This window comes from Excalfactoria chinensis, chromosome 1, assembly GCF_039878825.1.
Source record: "Excalfactoria chinensis isolate bCotChi1 chromosome 1, bCotChi1.hap2, whole genome shotgun sequence".
Lineage (NCBI taxonomy): Eukaryota > Metazoa > Chordata > Aves > Galliformes > Phasianidae > Excalfactoria > Excalfactoria chinensis.
In genome coordinates, this window is record NC_092825.1 from 103,437,477 (window position 1) to 103,464,058 (window position 26,582).

At 42.3% G+C, this 26,582-nt stretch overlaps 1 protein-coding gene across 6 annotated transcripts in view; it reads right to left on the minus strand.

The window, feature by feature from the left end:
• The window catches only part of PRDM15 (PR/SET domain 15), a 33,418-nt gene extending 6,836 nt beyond the window's left edge, over positions 1 to 26,582 (minus strand). Inside the window, exons 1-20 of one of the 6 annotated variants that reach the window (XM_072357374.1) lie at positions 26,536 to 26,582; positions 24,373 to 24,418; positions 21,971 to 22,064; positions 19,536 to 19,689; positions 18,396 to 18,648; positions 17,138 to 17,260; positions 13,664 to 13,762; positions 12,418 to 12,648; positions 11,651 to 11,786; positions 10,394 to 10,575; positions 10,034 to 10,128; positions 8,933 to 9,020; positions 7,304 to 7,471; positions 6,042 to 6,136; positions 4,956 to 5,087; positions 4,144 to 4,278; positions 2,077 to 2,240; positions 1,617 to 1,696; positions 895 to 1,014; positions 89 to 220 (exon numbers count right to left, since the gene is read on the minus strand). In XM_072357374.1, the coding sequence (XP_072213475.1) occupies positions 89 to 220; positions 895 to 1,014; positions 1,617 to 1,696; positions 2,077 to 2,240; positions 4,144 to 4,278; positions 4,956 to 5,087; positions 6,042 to 6,136; positions 7,304 to 7,471; positions 8,933 to 9,020; positions 10,034 to 10,128; positions 10,394 to 10,575; positions 11,651 to 11,786; positions 12,418 to 12,648; positions 13,664 to 13,762; positions 17,138 to 17,260; positions 18,396 to 18,648; positions 19,536 to 19,689; positions 21,971 to 22,064; positions 24,373 to 24,409 (2,518 nt within the window). In that variant the 5' untranslated portion in view covers positions 24,410 to 24,418; positions 26,536 to 26,582. Of the gene's footprint in view, positions 1 to 88; positions 221 to 894; positions 1,015 to 1,616; positions 1,697 to 2,076; positions 2,241 to 4,143; positions 4,279 to 4,955; positions 5,088 to 6,041; positions 6,137 to 7,303; positions 7,472 to 8,932; positions 9,021 to 10,033; positions 10,129 to 10,393; positions 10,576 to 11,650; positions 11,787 to 12,417; positions 12,649 to 13,663; positions 13,763 to 17,137; positions 17,261 to 18,395; positions 18,649 to 19,535; positions 19,690 to 21,970; positions 22,065 to 24,372; positions 24,424 to 26,535 lie in introns of those variants that run through there. The other 5 variants (XM_072357636.1, XM_072357459.1, XM_072357547.1 and 2 more) reach the window with 5 other exon arrangements.

Here is a 26,582-nt window from a genome sequence, read left to right on the forward strand (position 1 = left end):
TTCTTTTCTCACACTCTCTCACTCTTCTAGATACGAGTCCTCCCAAAAAGCATTTAGTTGATTTTGCGCATCTTTATAAAGATCTCACCTGTGTGTCTTTTGTAATGCTTCAGCATGTTGACTTTCTGTGCAAATTTTCGGTGACATTCCTTGCATTCATACTCTTTAATCCCTTTATGAAGTTTCATGTGGTGACGAAGCGCGTGTTTTGTCTTCATTCCTGTGAGACAAAAAGACACAGCTAAAAGTGGTGATGATTTTCTCCATTTGTCCCACCTTCAGAGAAGAGCTCAAACGAAATACACTGTTAGCCTACAGCAACTTATCGCTATTATTTTCGATCCAGGCAAAAGCTCTGGAAAACGTCGGAAGAATCACTGAGGAAGAGGCAAAACAGCAAGCAAAAGAGAAGAACAAACATCAGAGATATCGCATTGAATGCCTTTCACTAAAATGCCAGATCGGCAGTTGCTCGGATTGTAACAAATAATTCAAAAGGTAGAAGCAACTTTGGACACGTAAGGCTCTTAGAGAGAGAAATCCCTCAGAGTTTATGTCTGGAAACAACTTAGAATGAAAGAAAACAACCAACCAAGATTTTTGTTCATTTTGGTGCTGCAAATACAGCAGAATTCAGTCAGAGAAGCACTTCTCCATCCAACAGAACAGCAGGAAATTCCAATTAGATGCATCTCACAGGTCACGGAGGCAGTTCATACAATCAGGAGCGTTTGATACATCTGTCAGACTCCTGATTGATAAGTTTCTAACACTCACAAGTAAAGAAATTGACACTCGGAGGACCTCCCCCATATTCTAAGAGTAGAATTTGAATTCAGATATTCATCTGCTATTCGGTACCACAATTAATGGAAAACAAGGCTTTAGACATACCTTTGCCACATTCTGCACACAAGTACTCTCGGATATTATCATGGACCCGCATGTGTTCTTTTAACATGTCTTTCCTAGCAAATGATTTGCCACATTGCTCACAAGCATGACTTTTTACACCTTAAAAATAAATGTAAAAGACAACATAAACAAACAAAAAAATGTTAATGAAAAATGTGCATCCCCTCAAAACTGACTAGATTGGCAAACTAGAGGGTGACAGTCCGTCTGCATTGTCAGCCACATCTTTCATGCACATTGTAGTCCAAACTGCATTAGGAGACGTTAGAGAAAGAAAAGCTGCTTTTTTTGTGCGCATGATCTGAAAAAAGACAAAGCCTGAAGTAGGGCAATACTGTATAGCATGAAATAATTATGAGCTGTTAAAAATGATTTTGCCATAGCAGTTTTCAGCCCGTGTGATGGTGAGAAGGTGACATGGATAAGAATTTGAGGAGGAACGGAATACAGAATCAGGTTTTTTAGCAGATGAATCCTGCGTGGGATTAACTAAGGATCTTCTGCACTGAGTGCTTTGACCAAATAGCTTCATTAACACTTTTTGCTTTAGAAAACTGGTTTACCTTAAAGCATGAACAGACAATTTATCTTACTGTAACTTACAAGAAAAACCCAGAAGCTTATTTATTGGGGGAAAAAACAAAAAGGCAGGCACTGGCAAAAGATATTTTCTTATCGATAAAGAAACACAGCATTTTTACCTGTATGTATAAGCTTATGTCTTTCCAGATTCCCTATACTGTTAAAAATCCTTCCACAGATTTCACATGGATGGATGTATCTGAAACCAAAAAGATCAAAACTGTCAGGCTGCTCTTGAGACAGAGATGATTTTCACACATTTCTGTCAGTAAATCTAATTTATTTGGTAGTACTAATTACTAGAAAACCTCCTTGAAACATAAACGTAAGCTTGGAATTTTTTTGGTACTGCAATGCCCTCAAATCATAACTGTGCTGCTGGGTTTTTGTAATTCTTATTAAAAAGCGTAGATTTATACTTCACAAAGCCTGAACTGGGAGGCTGTTGATTAATAACACCAAGTGAATTACTAATGTTATACATTTTAGTATAGCCCAGTTCTCCTAAAGCATCAGATGAAAGAGCCACTGTGACTACAAAAAGACAGCCCCTCTTATCATCCCAAAAGGTCATCTTACTTCTGCACATTAGGATCAGGTAGGTTCTCCCGGTGAATGACCATGTGTGCATGGTAAGTAGCTTTCAAGGCAAAGCGTCGATTACAAATGCTACAGCCATAGCCTTTCTCCTTGTGCACGTCCATTATATGCTTCAAGTACTCCTTTCCTCGGCCGAAAGTTAACTGTGAAATGAACCAATAGTGAATGAAAGGGGAAGAACTTCCTTGCGAGCAGCTGTGCTTTAGTAACACATTACTGGGATCTACAGTCAGAAGCGGTAGTCAAAAATACCCTGCTTATCACTAGATTAAATATCTTTGAAAGCTAGATTTGGGACTGAGCCTGTTTGGCCATTGCAAGCACTCTTCTACAGAACATCAATTAACTCTGAGAAAACCAGCTCAAGATGGTACCTCTGGTACCTCCTTGCTGACAGAGGGCAGAAAAGCATAAGAACAGTTAACTTGGACAGTGAAATGCTTCTTGCACTGCACTAGTAGAAGACCTCCAATTATTTGTGCACCGAGTAACAGACTTGAAGAGAGCCGCATATAATCTTCACTAGCTGTTTAAACAAAGATGCCACAGACAGAGATAAATGCCTTTTGGGCTCTCAGGCATAGCACTCCATCCTGCAGAGAAAGCTTTAGCACTAGCTTCACAGAGCTTGTGTTCCTTGGCATTAGCAGGGCAGAGACTCCAGCTCAGCTCTTGGAAGCACTGCAGCTACAACGGACAGGAGCTCCACCAGGGCTAAACAATGCTGCATATTCCTATATGCTCCTATGTATCAGGGCAAAGTGCCACGACAACATGTTCTTTTGCTCCAATTTTAGCCTATTCAGGGTATAACTGACAGCACCGTACAGCTTGGTAAAGATGTCCCTCGGAAAAAGGAAACTAAGTGAGAGACTCCCCAAATCTTTAAAGACATATTTCACTAATACTCATTTGTATGTGGCTCTCCTTTAGGAGTGCGTGAGTTTTCAGCCAAAAAGAGCCTCCCTACCTCACAGTAGCTTACACTCATCTTCCACTGCCTTACAGTTGTTTGCTTCACAAACACCTGCAAAAGCACTAAGAGAGCCCAGCTTCCAGAAACACCCTTCTAATCTGAAATAGCAAAATTTGACTCATTTGGAGGCATGTGTTTTACACCGTTTACGTACCCATTAAGTGCCAGACATTAAAATTAGTCAGGCGAGTATATGATTAACTGGTGAGACCACATCTTATGCTTACTGATGGAAGCTTAAAATCAGTTTGCAGATAAGAACAGAAAACTGAATTGCTAACATCTCCAGGTCTTTCACGTGACAAGAAGGTAGGCTAAGCGTTTTCACCACATTATGTGCAACTGTGATGTAAACTCTGATTTCCAGAGGACAAGCCAGTGATTTAACTCCCCAGATTCCCCTGCTCCACTGCCAGTTTGGCCAGTTCTGCTGTTTTTTTGCAACCTTCTCACTCCAACATGGTGTGCTCCCCATAAAGTTATAGAACGCAAAGATCCCATTCTTCCTCATTACTTCTTTACAAAATGGTAAAAGCCATGCAATTAAAGGCTGAAAGAGTCTTCCCCTGCTTGCTGACAAGTAAGCAAAGTATATTCCAGTAGTACAATCCTGGTAGTAATAGAGCAGGCCAAGAATAAGCATTCATGCTGAGTGTTAATCCCCCAAAGGGGATACCCACTAGAGAGCATTCGGTCTTTTTGAAATGAATCAAATTGTGGATGGCATCATTCAGAAATACTACTTTAACATATATGCACATAATTAAAAGGTAATCTAAGAACTGAATCTTCCTTTACTACTTCTTCCTCCAGTTTTGCTTGCACGCTGCCTTGCATACAGGGAAACATCTGCATTTATCTTTCTAAGTGTTGGGCATTCACCTTGCAGAATACTACCTGACATCTTATGGAATGACATCGCTCTGTAGATTAGAGCGCTGCAGAGGAGAGCAGACCTGTGAGCTGGCCTTCTCTCTCCTAATTTTCAACTTTACTTAAAGTTATCAATAACTGATAGACATCTCCAGCATTCCCCCCCATCAAATTAATTTGAAAGTATTTAAAGCTACCTGGCACCTTTTGCAGCTATACTTGTGAGGTTCAGAATCTGCGCTTTCATCAGAATTGTCATCATTTTCCTCTGATGAGATTCCGATTTTACCAATGAACTCTTCCCTCTGGTGATCGTCCATCAGTGCTATATCCTGTGCACAGTAGGAAAGAATATTATGTTTTAATACATTAAACATCTCTTGCAAAATGTAATACCTCGACAGCATTTTTGCCACGCCGACTGCCTCACATGATCAACTGCTGTAGCCCTATTTATCAACATCACCTAAATTACCTTCCCACTTCATTCAATTCAGATAAACAAATTCGTTCTGTCCATGATTAAACAAGAAACAACCATTTATCTGAACAGATACTACTCAGATTTTGTGTGTAAAATGAATTTTAATGCAAACAGACCCAACTGGTTCAGTATCACATCCCTATAAGAGTCTTTACATGTCACTAAGTGATACAATTCCTTTAGATTTCGGGTTTATCACATTATGCCAAAATAATCAGCATCTGTTTAGACACTGCTGGTCTTATTCATTTATTTATTCTTCTTTAATTTGGATTGTTTTGACAAAACCAGGTTAGGAACTGAGCACACAGCCAGTTCTGCAGGCATATACAAGAGAAACACGGAGCAAGAGGTAACATAAAACACACTTGCTGGACTGCAGCAGAAACATCGCCAAGCAGGGTAAACAATCACTTGTGTTGCCAGTACAAACACAGGGCTGTAACGGTCTCAATACGGTTATCCATGTGTTTATTAATGTTTGCTAAATAATATGAGTTTTCTATCAAACAATTAACACGATACCTTAAAATGGACATGAATGTGATCTCTCAACACGTCCACTCTAAAAAATTTACGTCCACAGATTTCACAGGTGTATTTCTTGTCTCCGTGTGTGAGAAGGTGTTTGTTCATATTGCTCCGACATGAAAACACCTAAAAGAAGGAAGGATGGGTTTTTGTGTCACATCCAAAGGGGCTACCATTCTTTACATGTGATCCAACACAGATAGCTCAGAATGTACTCCCTGTCCTTTTTTATTTATTCGGGCCAGAAACATGTAGGAACATCTGTTATCCAGACCTCAGAAACTGGTGACAAAGCAAAACACATATGCAGCCCCAAAGAACTTACTGAAATTGCCTGCTTATCAGAGGTGGGCTTACAAAAATTGGCAGCAGAATTAAATAGGGTGAACTTATTTAGACAGTGCTTTTAGAACCAAGAACGCTGCATCTATCTGTTAAAAGATACATGCACTAAAGCCACCTTCGCTGAAATTTAACATAGCGAAAGCATCCAAATCAAAAGTTTACACTCCAGTTTGAGTGTTGCTCGAGTACATCTTCCACCATGCATCATGAAACATTTATAAGATCACAAATGAAATCCACAGTCTTTGCACTGGTTATAGCAGCAACTTCAGATCATGGATATTTAGCTCCAGAACACAAAAATGGCACAATCACACCATGAATGCACTTTGAATTCTAGCAGATTTCCAATATGCACAGATTTCACTGGCAGACACAGTGTCCACGTTACATATCCTGAAAAAAAGCTCAGTCTGAACTTCAGTTTTGTTCTTATTTTTGTCCTAACAGCTTCCAGCTACCATTGGCCATAGTGGACTTGGGCATATAATAGAGCTTATGCAGCTGAAAGAGGAACGTCTCGGCTGGGCCTTAGGACTTGCTAACTGACCATGCACCTGTATGACAATGTGTTTATTTAAGTAGATGGTTATTGTGATTTAATACATGACTGATAACATGCTCTGTGCCATGATAAATCATTTAGAGGCTCAGAGCTGAAGCACCGTACCCTCAGCATGTTCACGGAGTTACAACACAAAGCTTCATGGGGCACATGCTGGCAACGCAGCCTACCTTCCCACACACAGGGCATCCCGAAGGCTCCTTCTTGTAGCGAACCATGTTTTCCGTGTTGTGTTCAAAGTCTTCTCTTTTCACACGCCTCACCCCTTTACAGAACAGTCCCCATCAAAAAAACAAAACAAAAACAATAAACCATGGCTTTCCACTCCAATCTGCATGCCCTCTCAGGTGAATACTGTAAAGAAGAGTGAAACACTGGGAAGAGCCTCAATGCAGAATTTAATTGCTGGCAAAAGGATAATTTCTTAGTTAAAATGGCATCTTAAGAATATAGAAGAATTCTGCCAAAGGGAAGTATTGTGGCCCGTTGGATATTACACAGACTGTAACGTGTCTGAAAATAGAAATTTACTGTCAATAACAGAAAACAGGCAGATGTAGTAGGCCTTGGTGTACTGCTCAGATATCTAGACTAGAAATGCCCTAAGGAGAGAGGGAATAACTCAGCATCACTTCTGATATTCGAGGAGGATTTCAGACCTCTTTCTTTGTTACTTCCTATGGAGTAAAGGGTTGCTGCTGTTCTGTGACAACTGAATGTGAAATTTCTTGCCATCATTACTCAAATCCTTGTCCTCTAGTTCAGGACACAGAGGGCTGAATCATGAAAGACCTGTGATGGCTTGCTATACCCAAAGCAACGCATTACATAATTTGACTGCTTTATTATTATTTTATGTATATATCACCTTTGTTCTTATCTTTACACCGCTAGTGGTATTTTAATGTATAATTTGGTGACCTGTCATCATTCAAGTTTTTCCAGACTCTTTGAGAAGTATCTATAACACAGAATCATATCATAGAACAAAGTGGGTTGCGAAGGACCACAATGCTTATCCAGTTTCAATCCCCCTGCTATGTGCAGGGTCGCCAACCACCAGACCAGGCTGCCCAGAGCCACATCCAGCCTGGAACATAACATTCTTAGATGTTTGAAATTTTGAACAGCCAAATCTCATAATCTCATCTTTATATACTCCCTAGATTACATCATACACCGTTCCATTTATGATACTGGTCAGGTAGCAGCCTTCGCGTGACTATCAGCAGCACTGGATCTGATCACGTGAAGAAAAATAAAGGGTGCAGCTCCTAGAAAGGTTTCTCAGATCTAAATAACTCCCCTCCAGGATTTGTTAATATTATTTTTCATAAACTTCACATACTGCTGAAACCTGCAATTTTAAAGCAAGAAACTGACTAAAAATGACACTTACCATAATCATTAGGTTCATAGGTAGCATGCTTACCTTCCAGGTGACGCCTTTGATGGTCTAGCATGACATCCTTCCTGTAGAACATCTTATTGCAGATTTCACATGCAAACTTCTTATCTCCATGCTTCTTCTTGTGTTTGGAAAGATTGCTGTTTGTAGAGAAGAATCTGAAACACATCTCACACTGGAATGTCTTGTCATCTGTAAGCAAGAGAAACCATGCAGCTATTTCAAAAGGAAAGCAAGTTTCCTCTGTTTGTGATATATATAGTTCTTTTGAGAAACCTGAGTTTTAATATATGTCATCCATCACAATATATAGATTAAGGAAATGAAATATGTTGTGTTTTTTTTAATTCTAAAACTTGTCTTCCCATTAAAAGTATAATAAAAACCAAACAATATACCAAGTGTATCTTTGCTACCTATGAAGTTAACAAGAGTATTTCTTCAAAAGCAGTAACATTATGTCAGTTCAACACCGACTCTACCCTCATATCTTCCTTAGCCAATCTATTTCTATCACAGAGTAGCACACATTAAAATAACGTTCAAAGTAGATTCAGTTTTAGTTGACTCAAGTTTTCAACGATGGTAAAATAGCTGTGTATGTGGCAACACATCATAACACTGACAGCTGTATCTAAACATCAGAATGCTGCCAGCACTGGCTCCTGATGCCAGCCAGCACAGTATACTCCAGAAGAAAGTACAAGACCTCAGAAGAGGAACATCACATGATAACAGGTCTATGGGAAACTCATTTTGTATGCAGTAGTTGAGACTTCTGTCAGAAAATGCAAGCATGGTCCCACAGGTGGAATTTGCCAACGCTACAGCAATCACAAAGAAGCTAACTGCTTGATTTGTCACAAAGGAGAGCAAAAACGGCTGCTCATTATGGTAGCAGCCAACTCAGAAAGAAAATGAGCTGGTCTCTTTGAATATTGAGGTCATTCTGCTTTGCTTCCCATTCTTCATAAGGCTGAGTTTTTATTCAAGCTGTACCCTTTCAAAGGAAATCAGAAAACCTATTTTGAATGGTACTGGAAGGGGCAGTTACCCAGGTGATTCTGAACAGAGAGTTATCATATGTCTATAAAAGTAATCAGGCTGTCATTTTCTAAGCATAAGATCACTCAGAACATCTAATAGGAGTAATCATAAGAGAAGGCTATGGAAGGAAAGGACAGGCTCTAGTGATAGCAAGAAGGAAACACATGGAGAGATTATTCTAAGTATAAAGAAAGCATGAAAAAGCAAAAAAAAACTAATCTCTGAAAATTGCAGATTATCAGTAGAACTGGCCTCTTTTACAGTTCCTCCTTCCTGTAGAAATTAGGTGAAACTTAGTTTCACGACAGAAAGTTAAACAGAGATAGTGACAGCGTATCTGCAAACATACCAGTGAGGATATCTTATGGCTGAGCAGGGAAAAGAAAGAAGCCAACACATAGGTAGCTGTATTACTGCATCGATTATTGATTCTAGTTTGATTATCACAAGGGGTTTTATAACAGAAGGAAGAAAGGAGAATGGCAGGTTGTTTGTGACGATGAAGAAATCCAAATGCCTACTTTCCCTTTGTAGTTACCATGCTGAGGTGGATTTGTAGGCATACCCATAAAGATGAGAGGAAGGTGAAGAGTCAACTATGCTCACCTGTCCTGCAGTTATGGAATTCCAGGGCACTCTCTATTCGAAAAGCCTTTTCACACGTCGTGCACTTGTATCTGTACTCACTGTCAACCTGAGGATTGCAAAGAGTATTTATGAGAGGAAAATGCTGAGTTGTGATTGACAGAGAAATCTCAATCACTTTTTCTGCTTTTTATCCTGACCAATTTTTCTGCCTTCAACACGATGCTTAAATACACAGTGGTGCAAAATTCTAACACTGCATTATCATGCTATGTTCCTACATTTGATCTCTACTAAAAAAAACAATAACAGTAGACCAATAGAGCATGCGCCTGTGTGCATATAACAGTCTTCCTGATTACCCCAAGTCTGACAAATTTATATGGCTTAGTGGTTCTTCTGTAGATATGGTAAAAGGAGGACAGTTGGACTAGATGATCGTGTAGGTCCAACCTTGTGATTCTATGATTCTGAAAAGCAAGACATAACCTGACTCATCCTGTAGCTTCCAAACAGGTGCCAGGAATATGAGAGCGTAGGGTCTTGATGTCAGGCAACAACAGAAATATTTACTGATAAGGCCCCACCACTGCGATGTTTAATGGCAGTAGAACTAAAAGGCCCTGATCAGCAGGCACAGCACTCTGCTATAAGCTCTGTAAGTTTATGCATGGGCTAATAGCCCTCACTAAAGCAGCCTTTAACCAGAGTATTCATACACTATCTCTGCAACAGGCAGAGATAAATAAACGAGGGTGGGAAAACAAAACTAGAGCAATACTGCTTGGTACAACAAACTGAAGACCAATCTCACCTCTGGCTCATGTAGGTGCAGCTAATTCCAGCTTGTCTTGCTGTAACTGGTGCCTGAAAACAACTTTCTATAGGAAATTCAGACACAAAAAAGAACTTCATGTCCTTAAGTAAGCCCACACTTTCCAAACTGATCAGCTGTTCTAATATAAGATGCTACCTCTCCTTATCTGTCTTACTTCACTTATAAGAAATTCACAGAGATATCTGCTTAAGCATAATTGACCCAGACTCCCCAGCGAGCACCTGGAAGCTCACTGCACATTTTCACCCAACATCAGAAAAAGGCCGCTGGTCATTTCCACTCACTTCATTCCTGCTGTGCTTGTATGAAACATGCTGCTTTAAGCTCTCTTTACGGCTGAACAGCTTTGCGCACTCCTCACACTTAAATAGTTTGTCACCTAAGAGGATCAATGAAGATAAAAAAGAGTCAGAAACCGATAATAATCAACATTTTGATTGAAATTTTAAATAATTTCAGTTCCTACAGTCTGCGTAACTTAAAAAAGCTTCCTTAAAGGGAAGTTTAAAAAAGGAAAAAATAAAAAGAGAGCTCTACTAAAAACAATGCATGCCAATATCTAAGAATAGCTTAAGATGTTTCACTCAAAAGAGGAACCAATGAGAGAAAGAAACAATGCACAAGCAAGGCAAAAGCAAACCTACCATGAGAACGGATGTGCCTGCTGAGGTTGCTGCTGTTCTGGAAGATCTTACTGCAGATACTGCACTGATAGACTCTTTTGTGCTCCCCAAGTTGTTTTATCAGCTTCCGCCGTATACCATGTCTACTGGAGAGAATTAAACTTCTTTTGAGGGACATGCTGTTTTGGTGATGAGCAAACCTACTGGATCAGAGAAAGAAAGGCAGGGACTGAAAGGTATCCCACAGGCTGCAAGAAAGTCCCATCAGATGGCAAAAGCTAGAAGTTGTTATGCTCAGCTTCTGACAGGAGAGGGAGCGCTGGAGCTTCATCATTGCCAAGGCGACCTTTGGGCCACCTGCTTGAAGCAGCAGATGTTGGAAAGCAGCTTGCTTCAAGCAGCTTCACCCAAGACAAAAATGAAAGAAAGCAGGAGCCACCAGCCCCACAGATTGTCTTTTCAGGCCTCTCAGAGGAGCATAAAGGATCCATTCTGCTCCTCTGAAAAATACCATTAGCATGCTTTTAGCATAGAAATCTTGGCAGTTCTCGTGCAAAAAGCATGTATGGCAAGAAGGCAGCAGGGCACCAAGAAGCAACACTGTTCTATTTACCAACACTGCCACCAGTTGGAATGCATTTTTGATGGCTCTGTATCTGCTAAGGACTTCAGTATACAGTACCACTAGCTAATTTTTAAGTATCTAACAAGCACTTAATTATGCAAAAAATAAACAAACAAATAAATGAAGAAGCCAATTTTACCAAGTCAGAAAGACAAAAAAGAGTTTTAAAAGTCCTTGACACATAAAAGTCTCCCTGAGGTTCTGGTATACTTAACGTTTTCACTTTCTGCTGCTCTAAGCCTGAGGTAACACACTCCAATCAGTATGAAGTGATTTATGAGACTGAATAATAACTGTTAGCTTTCTTTTAAAGCAAAAATCTATTTGCCTGTTTTATCACCAACATTCAACAGCAGTGTGTTCAATTGCACAGTATTTCATTGTGAAACTGCAAGAGGCTTCGGGATCACATTGAATTAAACCTGTCACACGACAAAATGAAATTATCATCTATCCCAGCCTTCCAGCACCAATATCTCACCAACCATGCATCACCCTACAGTACATGAGCCATCCTTGCAGCTCTTCTAGCAGTGATGATGCACGTTTTTACAGTAACAAAAAAGCACCTATGGGCTCAGTAGAAGAACTGCTGCATGCGACTTAATCTTGATTAAGCCTGAGAGGACATTTCCACATTCCAGAACACTTACTTTGTGACTGAACTGATGCTGTTTGTGGTGCTAGGCATCTTTCCTAAAACCAATTCCATAATCCTCTCTTCTGCAGCTGATGGCAGAGCCACTTCTTCCGGTGGGACTTCAGTTGCAGTGTCAGCTACACGTTCTACTGCAAACGTATCATAAAAATACAGTGTTAATGTGATTGCTAGAAAGAGAACCTTAAATGCAGGAATTTTCTTTTCTAATGATACATGCATGACAAATAACAGATTGTTAACAGGTAAGCATGACATGAAAGATAGAAAAAGGGGCTACTAAACCACAGGCCAAAGTGTAACATCTTAGCTTTCCACAGCCTACTACTAGTGGGGCCAGTTGACTGTAGGCACAGTGAAATTCTCTACTTGACCTTCTCTTAAAGGGCAGCAAGTTCCTGAAGAAAGCCCCTTCCAGAACACACCTTGTGGGAGAGAAAGGAAGGTATCTCTTTTTGAGGGAGGATGCTTCCTCTGTCCCTTCCTGCAGAAAGCTAGGCAGGTCTCTCATAATCACTGTCCTGCATTTCTCTGGCCCTTTCAATTCCTAAAACTTTCGCAAGAGAATGCAGGTAATCCATCTATGGATGTTGCAACCTTTATTGCAGACACAGAACTGACAGAAACATACATTTGTACTTACCTCCTTTAGAGATGATCCTAAAAACCTCACCCTGTCTTTGCCACTTTGTAAGCCTTTCTGAGAAATAAGGATACATGAAGGGAGGTATGTAGGTAGCATTTCCTACAGTTCTGTTTTACCTGCAGGATCTTTCTCTTCAGCAACAACAAGGGGTGCCTCTGCTTCTGCTTTTGCTGTTTTGATCTTCCTTCCCCGCCTGGCCTTTCTCCTTGAGTCTGTACTGGCATTAGCAGCATCACAAACCACTGGTGGATCCGCAGGGGGAGCCTCTGTTACTTTCTCTGCAACAGCCTCACTTTGGCTGGTTTGGGGGGCACATTTAGCTTGTTCCAGGTGACTCATCAAGTGCTCTGAATGGGTGGAAAGAGCAAGAGTGTAAAGAGGTTGCCATGAAATACACTGAGGGATAGATCTAGCTGAAGCCTATTGAACAGGCCAACCTCATTGAACAGCAACTCACTTCAAATGATTTTAAAAGCAGTCACAATACCATCCTAACTAAAAGCAAACAGTCTGATAAACCTTCAAACAATTACTACCATGGACTGTAATTTTTAGGACTGTTAGACGCAACTGGAAACAGGCTGCGCCCCTGGTAATTTCAAGCTTAAAGATGGTTGATTTAGATTGTACAAAAGGAAAAAGTCTTCTACAGTGAGGGTGGTGAGGCACTGGAACAGGTTACTTAGATATGTTGTTGATGTCCCATTCCTGGAGACTGTCAAGGTGAGGTTGGATCAAGTCCCTGAGCAACCTAATCTAGCTGTGCACTTCTCTGTTTGTTGCAGGGGAGTTGGACCAGATGACCTTTACAGGTCCCTTCCAACTCTAAGGATTCTATGACAATGGGAACTTCTTTCCAAATACCCATGTTACTTAGCAACCCCAGTTCCCCTTCCAGTAACAGTTCAAATGGTGAAAGCTCTTAGGTTTTATTTTTTTTAAACCGGATAAAATAGCTGCAAATGAAAAGCAGAAAAAAGACCCATATTTAATTGTGGTTACTATATCTGTGTAACAAACACCAGACTGTATCACTAAGCATAAGCTGGAACCACTCACTGGCTGATCTTATACACCGTTGATGCAGTTCCCCATCCTTGATATTCCTAATATTCATATCATTTTCTTGATAATCATTTTCTTTCTTTTAGATTCAGTATCTCAGTTGTTTGCCCAGAGATCGTTTACTGCCATATTAATAATATCATTTTACCTACCCCTCACCCCTACCCTCTTCGTCAAGGGAACACAAACATAAAACCTTTATCTTACTACATCATGGACAAGATATAGCTTCAATCTGGAAGAACGGAGCTCTCCTAACACTTCTCAGTACTATCACATATTTTTAACACTCCTTACCTGTCAACAGCTGAGGCTCCTGGAAAGCAGATGAACACACTTTACATGTCCACTGGCTGGGCTCTGCTTCTGCAGCTCCACTACCTTCTGGAGTGCTCACTAAATCACAAGAAGAAATACTCTAAAGCTTCGAATTTGGGAAAGTAGTAAATCCCTGTAGTCTTATTCAGCTTGCAGTGACTCCCTGCATACCACAAACGATGATTTAAACAATAAGAGGCTCACAGAGGCAGCTGCTTAATATTTGACTTCCCAGCTCTATTCCACCAGTGTAATCAGATGCCTGTACGTGTTTGATTCAAAAGAAAATGAAGTTTGATTTATTCTCTGGGGCCACTTCAGGATGCTGCAGGCACGAACACCTGAAGACAGAAAAGCATCTGAATGGTTGCAAGGGAGAACACTGGTGCTTCTGTAAAGTCCTAAGGATCCCTTTATCACCTTCTAAAGAACTGTGATGATCAAAGGCACAATAAAAAGTATTTCTTTGCACCATTAAAACTGGAGCTACCAGAACTCTTCTGGGTGAGCTGAGGACAGAAACAGAAAAATCCTCCTTGCTCTCCCTGCAGAGCAGCACAGATTAAAAACATTTGGGTGAACAGATGTATGGGTGAGAATAATAAAAACCTGGTTTTGAGCAGTTTAATTAATTGGATATTCTACCAGTCTATGGTATAAGTATTTTAATTAGCATATCAGCTGGCACAAGAGAAGAAATAGAGGAAAATGGATCCGGAGTTAAAAACAAAGGCAAATGTTTACTTTGTTCACAGTCCATTATCTTTCAGTCCTTGGATGATCTGTCTACAATTTTCAAGAGTATCTCATAAATCTGGACCAGCTCACACATTTTTGGTACACACAAACAGGAATATTCCACAGCATACAGAAAAGGAAGACGACACTGTAATTAGATCAAGTGAACACCAGCACAAGAGATTCAAATTGTACCTCAGCTTCTGCCACAGATTTCCTGTATGACAGTAAGCAAGCCAGTTAATCTCTCTCTGCCTAGGGACCCCATCTGTAATGGGATGATAAATGTACTTCTTCCTTCTCATTCTTGGCTTTTAAACCAAAATCAAAGGCACGCTGAGACTACTACAAGAATGCTCAACATTCTACACTACACACATCAGATCTCACCCACACTGTAATAAATACATAAAAATCATAGAATCACAGAATGGCCTGGGTTGAAAAGGACCACAGTGATCATGTGGTTTCAAGCCCCCTGCTATGTGCAGGGTCGCCAACTACCAGACCAGGCTGCCCAGAGCCACATCCAGCCTGGCTAATCCACAACCTCCTTGGGCAACCAGTTCCAGTGCATCACCACCCTCTGTGTGAAAAATTTCCTCCTAATATCTAACCTAAACCTCCCCTGTCTCAGTTTAAAACCATTCCCCCTTGACCTATCACTATCTGCCCTTGTTAACTCTCATACCCCCTCCAGTTTATACGCTCCTTTCAAATACTGGAAGGCCACAATGAGGTCTTCCCAAAGCCTTATCTTCTTCAAGCTAAACAAGCTCAGCTCCCTCAACCTTTCTTCATAGGAGAGGTGCTCCAGCCCTCTGATCATCTTACTGGCTCTCCTCTGGACTTGTTACAAGAGCTCTGCATCTTTCTTGTGCTGAGAACCCCAGGCCTGGACGCAGTACTCCAGATGGGGCCTCACAAGAGCTGAGCAGAGGGGGACAATCACCTCCCTCTCCCTGCTGGCCACTCCTTTGTTAATGCAGCCCAGAACACAGTTGGCCTTCTGGGCTGCAAGCACACACTGCTGGCTCATATCCAGCTTCTCGTCCACCAGGACCCCCAAGTCCTTCTCCATAGGGCTGCTCCCAAAGAGTTCATCTCCCAGTTTATATAACACCTGGGATTGCCCTGGCCCAAGTGCAACACCTTGCTCTTGGCCTTGTTGAACCTCATTAGGTTCTCATGGACCCACTTCTCCAGCCTGAATGATTCCCAATAATTCAAAAACAGGAATTCCTTCTTCAGAGGCTATGAAGAAAACATACTATCTTGAGAGATTTATATAGGAGACCAAAAACAGCAAACCTGAAAATTCTGCATTATTAAAAAAAAAAAAAAAAAAAAAAAAAAAAGGCTAACTATTAAGCAAGATGTGAGGTATTGGGTCTATGCCATGAAGTTGCTGTGGCTGGTAAAAATGAAAATTCACAATCTGCAAAACTGAAGTCTGTTATCGAAAACCACCCCTCGTTCTGCGTTTCCCTGCTCCTTACCTGCCTTGAACCTACAGACCCCCACTGTGCACTGGTTAGCCAGGAAGAGTCATGTTCTATTCAGGTTCCCACTATGTCAGGCCTCCAGGGTGAAGTAAAGATCTATCAGTTTGCAATAGCCTTGCAGGACTTAGGGGCAGCATAAGATTCAAAAAAGGCGTATTTTGTCACGTAAACACAAAAACACTACAAGAGTGGGAATACTCCAGGGTTTGCAAAGCATAACAGCAGCATTTTGTTTCTGTTAAAGCTGCACTTTCAGACAGTAGAGTGAAGGACGTAGAAAGGGTTGTTCAAATTCTTTTTCATTTATTTTTCCTGGAAAAATCAGCATGCTGAACTGCAAGGCAGTTGTTTGGCCAGCTTCATATTTGGACTGTGACAGTATCCACATAAAACGAATAGACTTCTTCTGATGAAGTTCTGTTACGCACCTGCAACCCTCTCTTGCTCTTCTCCTGACTATTTTTAATACTGGTAAGTAAAATGTAACCAACTTTTTCAAAGAACAGACACAGAATGCTTTGTTTTGATCCTGAACTCCATGCCATATACTGCGAGTTTACTTTTAGACGTGGTGAGTTTTGTTAAAAGGACTCTAATTCCATTGTTCCATTTGCCAGAGATTATGTGCAGATTGCTTCATAATCAGCCTCAGGGACTGATCTGGGACACCACTTGTTACAGCCTGACCTCCATATTCTTTGACAATAGTATCTGTATTGCTTATACATTTAACTAAATCTGAGTTCATGTTCTACTCAGTGTGGTCTGAACTGCTCTAGACTTCTAGCATTATTACAATGTGGGGATGGCCAGCGTTCCTGCTGTTTCCAAACAGCGCTACTCTTACGCTCACATTCTCACGTTTTCTTCTAGATCCTGATCATTTCAACAATTGCACTTTGCACAGAAGGTCTAAAGATTTTCTCTGCAACTCCCCCCACCCAGCCCTAATCACCTACAAAGTCAGACAAAGTTGTTTTCATGAAAAAACTGAAGGCTAAAGGAATTCTTGTCCCTTCGGTCACTTTTTAACCTGCGCACGTGCAATGGTGAAAACGCCAAGAAAAATCTGGGCTTTCAAATACTCTCTAAATTAATACTTGCTGAATGTTACGTAACTGTGATAACTATGGAGAAGTGCTATACCTAGCAGACTTTTAGATCTATACCTGCTCTCTGTCTCCCTTAAAACTACCATAACTTTGCATACCTGTTGGGTCAGCTACTGGTATGCTGGATTTCTTCGTTTTTTTATGGGGAAAGACGACAGTCGAAGGCTTTGAAGAGACTTTGTTCCCATCTTTATCACATTCCATCATTACCAAGCACATATCTATGGAGAGGAAAAACAGTTCCATTCCTTTACTTTCCAGACCCTTTGATTTTCTTGCTTTTTGCTGATGGCAGCAACTATAATCAAAAAGTTCTGCCTTATAGCAGGCCTGCAGAAAACATTATCATGCAAAATCCTAACCAGGACATTTTTGCTCCTGAATTTTATACAACGTTCCTTTCATATTCCGGAGAATATAGCGAAAGTGCTGAAGAGAGAAAGCAGGACATACCTTCACAATATTTTTAAGTACCTTTTTGACTGTGAAAATACATGAATGGTTTAAATTAAAGAGGAAAAAGATGAAACCCTTCAATTAACACCACTTGGAAAAATCTTCAGTTCAGAAACAAGTTAACAGGACTGAGTCAGTACTCCAGACTGTGCTTACCACAAAGATCAGCTGTATGTTATTAGCACTGGCCTCTCTGCAGGCCATTTGTCACCCCAAATTATACTCAGCGTAGCAATAACACCATATGGGAGTACACCCAACTCAACAACAGAAATTGCCCTTGCAATGCTGAAGGATCCTGCTCTTTAGCTAAAGAAATGCAAATACAGAAAAAAATAGAAGGGATAAAAGACCTCTGGCAATTCTAATTTGGGCTCTAGTAAATCTGCTGCCTTTTCTGCCAATGCACAGGCAATCATGTGGAATGGAGATTTACTTATGAGCTTCTGGCATTCTAGTGAGTTCCCTGTAAAGCTGCATAAAGTAAAAGTTTTTCAGAACTGTACAGCAGTTCTAAGCAAAACCAAAACATTTTCACTACAAGTGAAAAAACCGTGGCTTCTTTGCCAAATCTGCATATAGACATACATTGACAACTGAGCCCCTCTGCTCTTGTATCCTCAAGTGTTTTTGATGCAGCTACCAGTTCTTCAATTAAGAACTAATTATCCAGTCTGTTGAACCTGAAGAGGCTGAATCATCAAGTAGGTCACATTCTGTTTTCACAAGCTGAGATATATCATGGTGAAGAATCTGTGCTTTCTCCTTCTAAGGTAACCATGTATACAGGTTAGCCTGACTCTGAAGGCTAACACATTCAGGCTCACAGCCTAACTGATAAACAGCACTATCAGTTATACCTAGCAGTCCCTAACAAGGAAAAAAGACCCCCACACATACCATTGGAAACACTAGTGACCTGCTTCAGCATTGGCTTTTCCATTTTTTTGGCGTAAAAAGCCGCATACCACACTCGCAGCTCAGTTCCTGGTGGGATGTCCCGGGAGGTGGTGAAATAAATATCATTGTCATGCTGGAAGGCAGTTAAGTTTTGATGCTCGTGTTCAGTGGCTGGTCGCACCATCATCATCCAGTTGCAATCATCCTCATTCGAGGTGTCAAAGTATAACAAGGGCCCATCTTTCTGGAAAACCTGCCGAGCAAATTATACATGTGGTAAAGACATAAGAAAAGAAAAAGCAAAGTTAAAAATAATTTCTATTTGCTGCTTTTGCAATGGTTTTCATTCAAGGTACATCTGAGATGTTCACTGAACCAAGCCTCAACGTTTGCGTCAGGCACAGATCATGAATTGGTCACATCTTCAGATGAGTAAGTGTGAGACAGACTACCAGGGCCAGGATGGGAACAAAGAGAACCCCCACCCCAAAATGTCTTTGTATGGCCACTGGTTTTTCACAAAACTTGAATGACTCTATAGAGGAGAACAGATTGAAACCTTAACAGCGCACTGTGAAACACCCACCAGCCCCTGCATCACACTTCTAAATCTTTACTTCTGAGTCGTGTATTATTGAAAAGATAAGGATGAATTACATTTTTACCATGGTATTTCTCCCACCAAAACTTGTCAAGAGAAACATAAAGCAAAAAAATAAATAAAGACCAAAAAAAAAGTACATTTATACTTATTCTGCATGTTCCACAAGACTAATGAACATGGCATTGATTAAGCAAACAGGACAAAGTCTGTTTAAAAACACCTGAAATCAACTGCCACGTGCATGACACTTCTTGTATTATCACATGCAAGTGACAGACAAGCAATTGTGTGATGGGATTATATTCTAGTTCTTATCTCCTGCAAAGACATTAACTTGAATCATGTAGCACAAGCCCCTAGATCAGCTCTTCTGCATCCAGCCCACAGAACGCTTCTGTAAATAAACTGTTATAGTGTGTGCCTAAAGGGTATCCCAGTAACATTCTTCATCCATTTTTTCCCATAGTGGCAGGTAGCATAAAACCATCACGGGTAAATTGATTCCCTTCTATTGCTTTTCACATGCTACGTCTTACCTTTAGGGGAAAAACTGTTTCTTTTTCAAGCTTGGCAACTCTCTTGGATTCAAACGGGCCAAATTGGGTACGTTTCACTAGCTGAGTCAAAGCAAATACTCCTTCAGTCCCATCTTCCAACTGTCTTATCTCCAAATTAGAAGGCAGAGATGATCTAAGAATTGAATGAAGAATTGAGACATGTATGGGACAAAACTGCAGGAATCCAGGGAAGAAAGATGTCAGCATTCACTCCTCTACTCTCCGGTGACAGAAAGCTGTTTTCTGTCAAAGTACCTTTATTGCTATGAGGATTTATAAACAGAACAGAAAAAACTAGCAGCAGCAGAAGAGGGCCAAGTCAGCAATTACTTAAGAGCACTCCACCCATCTAAGTCCAGGGACTCAACAGACTGAGACTGTGGTCAGAAGAGGATGGTCCAGAACCATCGTGAAGCTACTCCGTATCATCTTTAAAATATTGCAACCATTAGGAAAGGTCCCTGATGATTAGAGAACAACAAACATTGCATTCATCTTCGGGAAAGAGTCAAAAAGAACTACAGGTTGGTTAGCCCTGCTTCATTCCTGGGGGAAACTCACCTATCGTGAGGTATTAATGGGCACAGAGGAAATGGGGCCTGGAAACAGTCACACTTGATACACTCATTGCCACAGAGGCTTGTAGATGAGGGAAGGGCAGTGGATACAATTTCACTTGACTTTAGCAAGGCTTTTAACAGTGTTTCTGACCACACTGCTGTGCACACATTAGGATGCTTTTGTCAGACAACAAGTTCAACCCTGCTTTTTCAGCTCTGTGCTAATGGGTGAAAATCCAATCAGGCAGGCTACTGACTACTCTATAATGGCTGACACGGCCTCATCCGCTTTCCTGTCTACATGAAGGGAAACACAGAAAGATTACAATCTTAGTGATAAGCAAATGAACTGGAAAAAAAAAAAAAAAAAAAAAAAAAAAAAAAAAAAAAGAAGAAAAAAAAAGCTTTTGGTATTAATAAAAGAATTATACAGTAGTAGAGTTGGTGAAGTTCAGGAGATATTTCTTAGCACTTTGTTTTTTCCTAACCATATAGGAACGATTTTATCTTTTCAGCAGAGCAAAGGAAAACAACTACCACGTGGTTACACAGCCAGACTGGGTTTTTAAGAGATCCATATCCAGGTTTGTGGTTAAACTTGCCCTCAACCTCAGACAAATCACTCTCTCAGCTACTGTTCCCCAGATGTAAACTAAATTACATCTTGTTTCAATTACATTTCTTGTTTCCATTTCTAATCCTACTTGTTTTCTGCTGCAAATTCTTCAAGAATATATATATATATGCATATATATATATATACACACACACACATATACATATGTACATATATATATATATATATATATATAATTTTTCCCCTGTAATATGGTCATTTCAAATCCACTACTCAGCAGCCAGCTTCTCCACAAGGGAACAGCTATGCATCTGCTAAAAGCAGTTGAAAACCAGTGCACACACCACATTCACAAGTGTTCACAGCTGGAATATCTGGACATTATTGCAGTCCTCCCATAAGAATAAACAAGAGTATTAAATCACAAGGCAATAAAAACACACCAAGCCATAAAAGGTAAGAAATAACAGTTTAGCTTGTCAGTGAATCTGTTTGGGATGGGTTGGAGAATTACTGCATCGCCCACTTTCTGTGCATTAGAAAAGCATCTCCATCACCAGTTTTTATTGTTCCTAACAAGAAGCACATGGAGCTACATGAACTCCCTTCCCTTTTTGGACTTGTACTACATCTGCATTATCACTGTCTTTCCTCCTTAGCAAAAGCCCCGCATTTTACACCTCATACTGAATTTTGCTTACAGTGCCAGAAGTAAAAAAAAAAAATGCTACTCAGTTTTGTTTTCTTCAAGTGAGATTTAGTCTGTTTGTTTCTTTTTGCAAGCATGGCTGCTTCTGTTACGCTGCTTTAGATTTCCTGACAGGAGCATTATCCATAATCGTTTGTAAAGAGTCACAATAATGAGAACAACTTGTTTTGCTTCTCCATAGAGGAATTACAGGGATAATATCATGCAGGAAGACAGAACCATTCACGGCACTGGGAAATCCGTGTACGCTTGTCTGAAGCCAGCATGCTGCACTTGAGGAGCGAAAGGAGCTGCAGATACGTGACCAAGGCAGAAGTCATCCCCCCAGTCTGGAGCTATCGGATTTTTTGCCAGAAACTTAAGCAAAGAGACCAAATCCTGATGAGCAGCGAGTTATTTTTTGGCTTTGATTCAGAAGAGCAATTAAGTGCATGCATCAGTTTTCTATTTAATAAAGACTGCATCCTTTTCACAGACTAAGGCTTCGCTTCTTAGCCAGAAGTGAAACAGTGATAATACCCAATAAAAAGCAAACGTGATATAAAGAACTAACACAAATGCTCCTTACCTGGCCCTGCTCAACACAAAGGAATCTTTGACAGTCACCACTGGGCCCAACTCAGGGCACTCTGAATCATGGTACTGCCCACAGTCCTCACACCCTGCAAGGAAGCAGACAGCAAACAGAGTTCATGGAAAACGCTGTAGAACAGCTACCTCTTTCTCTCAGGAGCCAAGTACAAGGTCTGTCACAAAGTAAAATACATCAAAAGGCTTTTGTGTAGTCCTCTTAGAAATAAGAGACACAAACCCCATCCCTGGGCACCAACAGTGGATCTTGTGCAGGACAGAGAAGGAGCCAAGCTCTGCCATGGCTGATGCGATCACACTCCTCAGGTACAGTGTGAGCAGAAGCCAGCACTGAGTTAGCATCACCTGGAGACTGCTTCCGGTGTCTTCCCAAACAAGCCAGCTAAGCAATGCATTCAAACTACTCCTTAGCTCACTTTCAGCTCACCTAACTTAACTGTTAGCATAAGAGTAAATTACCCAGAGCTGAAAGGCTCCAACAAAATAATTTTCAGGGTAGGATAATTTGAAACTTTCTAAAATAAGCCAGCTTAGCAGGATTTCAAATGCATTCACATTGCTTCGCTGTGAAAAACAGCAGTCAAACTGCCCTGCCTGGTCAGCAGCTGACGCAGCATAAGAGATCATCACACACAGGTTATCCTCTCAGAGCTTCACATTCACAAGGGCAAGTCAGTTAACCCCAGTAAGGCTGCAAAACAGAGGGTGGCTACACTTTGTTTGGAATGAGAACAAGAAATAAAGCAGTTTTGTTCCAGGATATGCCCTTCCAAGGAACGACTGGATGTTGTATTGAGGGACATGATTTAGTAGGAGCTACTGGTGATAGGTGAATGGTTGGACTGGATGATCTTTTAGATCTTTTCCAACCTTGGTGATTCTATGATTCTGCTAAAAATGCTCTGCGTTCTTAACTGGAAACCTCTCCCTGCTAGTTTGTCTCCATGAACTTACAACATCTGTGGGGTTCCTGCAGCTTGTGGTGCCCCTCTTGGTGAACCAAGTCATGAAATAACCGTTTTCTCCCATCAGTGCCTTTTCCAGCTGAATGATTTTCCCAGCCCCGTTTGCTGTACAGCACCAGACAGATGGATCAGAGGGAAGGACAGGTAGGCAGGTGTTACTCACACACCGCCATCAATCTCAAGCCTACATCCAAGCCAACTCCACTCCCCTACGGTGTGGCTTAACATGGCACCACTCCCCCATATTTGACTTGTATCAAGTACAATTACTTGTAGTTCACATTGCACTTGATATAATCTGGGTTAAATATAAACTTCCAACACCAGCAAGGGTGGAGAAGCCACAGAGGATTGTATAAAACAGATTGCTGAAATGAATTAAATTATCACCTGCAAAGGTTGTCACCACCAATGAGACCTGGAAGAAGTTGCCAGAATGGCAGCCTCTCAAACTGGCTTTGCTGCCAAAGGAAACAAAGCACTTACTTCTCTGTTCCTCTTATCTTTTGACTGCACCTAAGCAACCTCTGCTTCTACAAAAATAGGTGCTGTACAGGTTCAACAAGCATCGTCCCAAACTACATGAGGGAATAAACCACATGTGGTTCTCACTTCATCATGGGTGAATAATCAAAGCAGAGGGAATAACAGACCAACAGTGTGTGGAAGAACAAAATAGGCTGTGTGCCACCTTCATCCATCTGCAATGAGGGAATGACATCACATTCCCATCTTCACTGGTACCCTTTAGGGTGGGCTATAGGAACTCTAGGAAATCTGTGATAGTGGGAAAATTTGCTTTCCCATACAGTTCATAAGGTTGATGTGCAGCTGCTGGGCCATCAAGAGCAAAAGACTGTGGATGAACACTAACAAGGACATAGGCTCCTTTCTGCTTTTCCCAGATAAGCTCCCAAGTATGTGAGTTCGCTCTGCTCAAACAAATAAGTGTGTTTACTTCTTTCCAAGCGTGTGAAACGCTGGCTTAGCCATGGGGGCACAAGAAAACAGTCTGCAGACTTCCCCCCCATTGACGTGCAGATCTTTAACTCAGGCTAGAGGTCTGAGATCAATGTGGAGCAACCCCTGGCTGCTAAAGCCAGCAGTACAAGGACAGGACATAGAGTAGTCCCTGGCAAGCTCTAGGCCTTCAGCCACACTTACTTCAGCCATGAAGAAGCTGTTCTGCTAAGTCACATCTACAGAACTCTTCACTTGTTTGCCAATGGAAACAGGAATACGGGCATGCTTAAAATTAGCAACCTTTTCTCTACTCCTCCACAAGCTGTTCCAGCTTCCTTTACATAAATACTTTTCTAAATAAAAACCAAGTCTGTTTTGGTTTTGAACTTCCAAAGTTGCACACAGACAAATCACAAAAGGAAAAGTAAACAAACTTTTTTCTAGTACTTACAAACAAACATAGTCTCATCACTGCCATCTTCAGCCATATTTTAAACCTGCCAAAACACAAAAGGTGATGTTAGTTCTGGCTGAGTTTTACTTCCAACGTACTATGGAAACATCCCTTTACGGAGTGATGATGCTGACTGGGCCCTGCAGGGGTACAGATGGAAAGTTAAACAAAACTCTAAGTTGCTAAAAACGCTTCAGTAGCTGCTGTATTACTGTAGGTGTACAGACAGGAAGAATGTATAGAGAACAAGGCAGCAGAAACAGTAGGGATATCGGTCAAGAAGAAAACAGGGAGAGTAAGAGCTTGAACCTGTGAGAGAATGGACAGAGAAGAAGAAACAAGACCAAAGGCAAACCAAGGCGGCAAAGACCCAGAGGTGCTGTGGTGCAGGGATTCAGTTATCTGAGCAGCAGCCCAAGGAGGGCTCTGGCCAGAGGTTTGCTGCAGGGTCGTGCACCCCATATAGCCTTCCTAAAGCCCATAGCAGCACAGCCCTTCCCAACGACTGCTTGCTGGTAAGTGGCTGGGACTGCAGTTCTGAGGCACAAGTCTGCCCTGGCTACGGTTGGTTACTAAACATACCTAACAAAACATTTAAGCAGAAGCAGCAGCCCAGGGAAATTCCTAAAACTTCTTTTCCTGAACGTACCATACAAAATGAATAGGAAACCTGAAGTAAACCAGTACAAAACAGGGTGAATGACAGACTGAAGGCAAACAGGGCTTGCTTTGCTTTCTAACTTCTGCTTTGTGGATGGTCTGCTTTTTCAAGAGGTGCATGTCTAGTTATTACTATGTAGTTTGTGCCCTGACAAGACTCACCCTAAGCACGACTCAATTAACAAATCCTCTCTCCAGACAACGGTTTCGATACACAGGGGACAGCGTGCAGCACATCAGCGCTGCTGCTGTGCAAGCTGCTCTTCAGAGACACTTGCCCTTTCGTCCTCCTCTCTGTCACGCTTCCCAAGCAGCAGATTGACGACCTGCAGCATCACTGAGGTAGCAGGTCGATCTTACTCTGGTAGCCATAGGCTGAGAACAGCAATGAAGGGGAGGAGGAATCATAAGAGAATAGACACTGCTCAAGGTGACGGAGAGAAACCGTACGGGTCACTTAACTATACGTCACCCAGCTGACTAGGCACTGTGTGTGAGTTATCTGCATTAGCTTAGTTGTCATTTTTTGGAGCCAGAACACACATTTTCCACATCGCAGCATTTCAGATTCAGCATCCCCGGTTCCTGTGACCCGCTGGGCTTTGAAAAAGGGAGGAAAGGAAAAACGCGTATCAGATGCACCCATCCCTCAGCACAGCCTCGAGTCTCGTTCTGCACCTTGCTACCAGTTCCTGAGAGGCTGTCCATCTCTCCTCCCTTCCTGCTTCACGGAGAGCATAAGGGCAGATCAAACACCCAGGACAGACTTCGGGGCTTTTATTTTCATCGGCTGCTGTTCAGGGCCACATTTTTTTTTCCCCCATGCATTTGTGTCAGGAAAACGCTCCATTAAGTCACTGCACATAATTACGTTCCCGCTGTCTGCAGGGCAGCCCGTCCGCCCCACGAGCCGCAGGGAGGCCGTTACGGAGCGGCCGTTACGAAGCGCGCGGCGCCACCCTCCCGCCCGGCACCCCGCCCCGACGAGGCCGGCGCCCGGCGGCGTGGAGAGCGCTGCCCGCCGCCGGCGGTACCGAGGGGCACCGGGGGGCGTCCCGGAACCCGTCGGGGCGGCCGGGCCGGGTTTAAGCGCGGCGCCGGCGGCGGGGCACGGCCGGCGGCGGAAAGCGGCCGCCCGGAGCCCGAAGGGCGGCGGGGCCCGGGATCCGGGAGCGGCTCCGCCGGGTTTTGCCTCGGACCCGCCTCGCCCCCCTCCCTACCGCCCTCCCTCCGCGCTGCGCGGCGCGGCCCTGTAACAAAGAACAGGCGGCATGGAGAAGGCGGCTGTGGAGGAGGAGGCGGCGGGGCCGCCCCCCCGCACCGGGAGCCCTCGCCGCCGCCCCCGGCCAGGCCCGGCCCCGCGAGCCCCAGGGAGCGGGGAGGCGGCGGCACCAGGGGGAGAGGGGGAGATGGGGAGCGGAGCACCGAGGGGGGGGGGGGGGGAGAGATCCGCGGGGACGGGGCGCGGGCGCGGGGGGAGGCGCGGGGAGCCGGCGTTACCTGCCCTGGGAATGGCCCGAGCCGGATCGGATCCGGACTCCGGGTTC